At 49.2% G+C, this 5,643-nt stretch overlaps 1 protein-coding gene across 1 annotated transcript; it reads left to right on the top strand.

The window, feature by feature from the left end:
• The first annotated feature begins 590 nt into the window (after positions 1–590).
• Positions 591–3,888, top strand: HOXB7 (homeobox B7). Its single transcript, XM_080924118.1, has 2 exons — positions 591–1,026; positions 3,240–3,888. The coding sequence occupies exons 1-2, from the start codon at positions 627–629 to the stop codon at positions 3,500–3,502; spliced, it is 663 nt and encodes a 220-aa protein (XP_080780244.1). The 5' UTR covers positions 591–626; the 3' UTR covers positions 3,503–3,888.
• The last annotated feature ends 1,755 nt before the right edge of the window (positions 3,889–5,643 follow it).

Consider the following 5,643-nt stretch of genomic DNA (forward strand, 5'->3'; position numbering starts at 1 on the left):
GGTTGGATTCCTGCCGTAGGGACGCCTTGGTCACATCTAGTCACTACAACTGGGGCACTAAGAGACAACTGGGAGGCCAGGTTGGCCTCGTCCCTCCTCTTGGGAGAACAGCAGCAGCTCGGATGAATTGACCCGAAATAATAAATATTCGGCCAGCACGCACCCACCAAGTTGCGAACATTCAGTCCCTGCGTCTGTCTCGTTCTGTAACGGGCTGGGGGAAGTGGGTGGGGGAATGACAACGCGGATCTCTCAGCGGTTATTTATTTTCTCTTCCACTCAATTTCTTCCTCCCCAAATCTCGCTTGCAAGCTGCCTCCAGCCCGCGGGGGTCGACAGCGGCCCTTAAGCCCCCAGCCCCAATCCGCAGAGCTCGGCCTTCCCATTCATTATTGATCATATTTTATAAATTCAACGCCACACAATTTTTTCCACATTACTGGGAGCCTCCGGGAGGCCGTCACATCATTGGCCGAGGGGATATCACGTGGGCCAGGGTCACGTGGTCCAAAGAGGAAAAAGGGGGTCCTTTTGGTGTAAATCTGGACTCTAATTCTGTAATATATCAAGGAATCTCGTAAAACCGACACTAAAACGTCCCTGACTACAAATCATCCGGCCAAATTATGAGTTCATTGTATTATGCGAATGCTTTATTTTCTAAATATCCAGCCTCAAGTTCGGTTTTCGCTCCAGGAGCCTTCCCCGAACAAACTTCTTGCGCCTTTGCCTCCAACCCCCAGCGCCCGGGCTATGGAGCAGTTCCGGGCGCCCCCTTCTCCGCCTCGGTGCAGGGTCTGTACTCCGGCGGGGGGGGCATGGCGGGCCAGAGCGCGGCCGGCGTCTATGCGGCCGGCTACGGGCTCGAACCGAGTTCCTTCAACATGCACTGCGCGCCCTTTGAGCAGAACCTCTCCGGGGTGTGTCCGGGCGACCCCGCCAAGGCGGCTGGCGCCAAGGAGCAGAGGGACTCGGACTTGGCGGCCGAGAGTAACTTCCGGATCTACCCCTGGATGCGAAGCTCAGGTAACACCGCGCTCTGAGCGGTCCCGAGCCGCAACGTCCGGGTCACAGTCCCCAGAAGGGCTCCCTTCCGGCCAGGGCACCTTTCTCTGAGTCTAGGATACTCCCGGCAGCAGATCGGCCACGCCATTTAAGTCTGGGCTGGGACCACGCGCGCTGCCCCCACTCCCAGTTTTGCTCCGTGCTCTCAGGCCCTGGCGGATCTCTTTTTGCCGACGCCACAGAGCTTAAAGCCCCCAGCGCGCCCCCAACCCTTCCTCCGGGCCTTTTAGCTTTAAATATTTATCAGCAGCGCCGGCTCGGGCTGGAGACGAGGCCGTTTGTCTTGCCTAGAAAGGCAGGGGTTTGCAGAGAATAGCCATTAGGGTCTCTCCTCTCTCCCCCCTTCCCTGCCTGAGAGCTTAGTTCTGGGTGTGCCCCCCCCCAGCCCTAGCTTGGATAAGATATGAAGGAGGGGGCCGTGGCGCTAAGCAATTCTCCCCTCCCCCTTCCTTTCTAGCCAACCCCGCTCCCCCATTATTCCCATGGGGACAATTAGAGGTGGGCTCTAGAGGCCTGCCAGGAGGAGGGGGGCATACCGAAGAGATGAGGACCCAGCTAGGGACTCAGAGCCAGAGAGTGGTGAAGGAGTTAGTCTGAGACCCAGAGCCATGAGTCTACTGACCCCTCCTGCCCCCGTGGACTTAGGAGGGTGGGCTAGAAAGCCGGCAAGGGCGAGCATGACAGCATAGCTTTTTCCGGGTGTCTTTCCTAGGGCTCCGTGGGCCCCTGAAGAACAGCCAGGTTTGGTACTATCACTCCAGAAAGATAACTCTCCTCTTGGGGAGAGCTAGGACTTGGTGGAACCAAATCAAGATTAGGGAGGGCAAGCCACCCAGCTTTAGGAACCATAAGATACAAGGCTTTCTTCCCTCAGCTCCCCTTCAAAAAGTTTCCTCACAAGTCTTTTTCATTTCCACAAGACAGATGGGCTTGGGAGCCAACTCCAAGGCTCAGAAGACCCAAACCAGTCAGAGACTCCCAGACTCATGGGGTTGGGGGCCATGAGGAAACCAGTTCTTGACTATTGTCCTTCATCGTTTGTGTTACCTACCTTGTAATTGAACTGACCTTCAGGTTGGTTTATCAAAGCCTCCCTCCCCCCCATAAATATTTCAGCTTGGTTTATAGCTGACCTGAAATTAAGGTCCTTAGCCCCTCCTCTCTCCCGTCTCCTTCCCAAGAGGGCTGATACCAGCCTCTCCCCAGTCTGAGCCTATGCTAGAAGTTCTCAGATACCCTAAGTCTCACCATAGGAATCTTCACCTTCCTCTTGCTTGTAGGCCATGGTCTTTCTTTTCTTCCTTGCAGTCCTGGAGGCCCAAAGATTGCTTCAGACAATTGGGTTTTCTGTACAGAAAGGCAGGCAGGTAGCCAGGCCTTACTGATACCTACTGGGAATCTTACACCAGGAGGCAAGTGCCTGTCAGACTACCAGTTCCAATGCCCAAGGAAATAAGGTTCTTGCCTCTTCCCCATTCCAGAGCAGGTTGGGGTGGGGACTTGGCCTATGGGCCTTTTTCTTTCTTTTCTTTTCTTCTCAGACTAGTCCTGGAGCTCCACTCTAGGAACACTAATATGGTTTTCTGAGCCCTGTACTTCAAAGACCATTTTGGGGGGGGAAAGATTAGACATGGAGCCTCTGACCTCAGAGAGTGACTGAGGATTAATTTGTCCTTGTTCTGTGCTAGCTCCTTTGGAATACCTGGGAAAGACCTGCTTTTTAGAAGCTCCTGGCTGAGATAAACCATCCTTCATGGATAATAGACTATCTGGTGGGGTGGGGCTGGCCTGTGAACTTGGCAGTTGGCGAGGTTGAATCTGGAGGATTACTTCTAGTTTGAAATGAGCCAAAGGCTACATAGCAAGACTCAGCTTGAAAAACAGGACAACTCTTGTGGACAGAAACACACACACACACACACACACACACACACACACACACACACACAAACTCACAAAAAAAAAAAAAACAAAGAAAGAAAAGAAAAGAAAGAAAACAAATGTTTGGCTTGAGAAGCTTGGAGGTTTCTTTTGCACATGGTAGGGAAAAGGATTCATTTATTTCTTTTCTGCTGCCCTCAAACTAACATCAAACCACCTAGGAAGGAGGTCTGAATTCTCTTGGTGTTTTTCACACACTGTTTCTCTCCCCCCCCCCCCAATACTGTTAGTAGGAACTGACCGAAAGCGGGGCCGTCAGACCTACACACGCTACCAGACCCTGGAGCTGGAGAAAGAATTTCACTACAATCGCTACCTGACTCGACGCCGGCGCATTGAGATCGCGCACGCGCTCTGCCTCACCGAAAGACAGATCAAGATCTGGTTTCAGAACCGGCGCATGAAGTGGAAAAAGGAGAACAAAACCTCGGGCCCAGGAACCACTGGCCAGGACAAGGCAGAAGCGGAGGAGGAGGATGAAGAGGAGGAAGAGTGAAGGACAGAGAAAGCGAAGAAGAGGAAAGAGAGGGAGAACCCAATTCTGGGAACTGAAGCTGGAAACTCAAATAAGGGGGCAAACTATTTAAATGAAAAGGTCTAAAAAAAGTAAGGAAAATAAAGGGTGAAATTTGGGTTTCTTAACACTGTAAAAAAATACTACCTATGGGAAGGTGTGTTGTCTACTTCTGTACAGTATGCTCTGTGGCTTTCTGGAATGTGCCTCCCCTTTTCTATGTTGCTAGTAAGGTCTTTGTAACATCTTACTGTTTTGTAAGCCCTCTTTGAAGTTGTTTTTGTGAACTGTGGTTCCAGATGAACAGATTAACATGTGGTTTCTCACCTACCCCCCAGTAGCTGTACTAAATGGTCTTAGCGAGCCCCGAGGATCCACTAGTGTCTGCTGCATCTGGTGCATTTGTCTGCTGATTCTAGCTCCTCTCCACGAGCCTCTTTCTGTATATCTGAAAGATGGAAAATAAAACAGGATTAAATACAATGGACGCTGTATTTCCTGTCTCCCCATGGCTGGGAGGGTATAAGGGTTGGTAGTGAGTGGGTGTTCCAGAGCCCTTCTGATGGCCTGTTCTATTCGTGCTGGGTTTGCTTTTATTTTCCAAATATCCCTGATACGGAGTCAACACACACACACACACACACACCTCCTATACTTCCACCAAAACACACCATTCCCATATTTAGAAGCTGACAGTACACAAATGCATACACTATTACAGTCACAAATAAACACAGACATTCATATAGTCTCAGATAGACACACAGGCTTTCACACAATTCCCGGCTCCCTGCCCAGAACACAGGAGTTCACATTCATACACACGCTCACAAGTAAACACATGTTCACAGTCACTCACAGACACATTAACACACACCAATGTACATTCACACATTGGATTCTAAACAGAGAGTCACATTTGCTCCCAAGTAAATCCATCCATGAGACCATATGCTCAGTCACACAAGCTTAAGACACCCCCTGCCCCAATTTAAAACCCTCCAGTTTACAAGTGCTTTCCTATCTAGGCCTTTAACTGAGACTATGGAATCTGAGCCTAGTGACCAGACAAGAATACAGCGATGAAATCCAAAATGATAGGCCTCCAAAAACAAATGGAAGGAATGCAGAGTGAACACCCCATCCATCCCACCTCTGGGACAGTTTGGGCAGAGGCCAGGACATCAAGTAGAGGCCTCTTAGCGCGTCCAGGACACGCGAGGATGCTCACAGTTTTCCACTCCGCCGGCAAACATTTCCCATTGGAATGATTCTTTGATTTTTCTTTCAATTTATTTTTACTTTATGCATTAAAATCTATTTCATTCTAAATTGACATGGGCGATCCATATGAAATTATAAACAGGAGAAAAACCAGTCCCCGTGAGCGACAGAGAGTTTACCGGGCTAGCGTGGGTGGGGTGGGCACAGTGAGCTTCGAAGCCATGGTGGCTTCGGCGGTCAGCGCGTCAGGGTTTCCTCTGAGCTGTTCAGCCTGCTCTGGGGTTCGGCCAACCTGGAACCTTCTGAGGGGCACATATGGGACATCGAAGGAGAGAAGGAAAATAAAAGAATTTAAAAGAGGGAGATTATTTCATGTAGTGTGCTAAAAAAGAAAGAAAGAAAGAAAGAAAGAAAGGAATGTAGGAAGGAAGGAAGAAAGAAATTAAAAGAAGAAGAAAGCCTAGGAAAACAGAACGAGTTATTGCTAAAAATAAAATCAAGGATTTCGTAAATCCTTCATCGCTGAAAAAAAAAACTAAATGATAGTGTTTTTACACCTAGACACGGGGCACTGGTTTTTAATATTTATTTGTTTACAAACCCTCGATTGTTTAAATTTTTTTTTTCGTTTTGGTTTGTGACCCTAGCTTTTAACGGCTGAGCCATCTCTCCAGCCCTAAAGAACAGTATCTTAAATCTAAAAGCCTTGAAAAAAGGTGGTTGGCTTCTGGAAAAATCGGCTTAATTTGAATTTGTAAGAAACAGCCCTTTAAACTTGCAGCTTCCCTAGAACTGACTTCAGCAATCTCTGCAGAGCACAAGGATTTCTCCTGGGGAACCTGGTCCCCAAAGCAGGCATTTAGGCGGGAGTGATCTGGCTTCTCCCTCCCCCAGTTTCT

The sequence above is a fragment of the Micromys minutus genome, assembly GCF_963924665.1.
Source record: "Micromys minutus genome assembly, chromosome: 10".
Classification (NCBI taxonomy): Eukaryota; Metazoa; Chordata; class Mammalia; order Rodentia; family Muridae; genus Micromys; species Micromys minutus.

Bases quoted from the DNA above. Each gene is read 5' to 3' on its own strand.
- HOXB7 (XM_080924118.1), top strand. From the start codon at position 627: ATGAGTTCATTGTATTATGCGAATGCTTTATTTTCTAAATATCCAGCC. The intron at 1,027-3,239 runs GTAACACCGCGC...TACTGTTAGTAG, and splicing joins CCCCTGGATGCGAAGCTCAG to GAACTGACCGAAAGCGGGGC.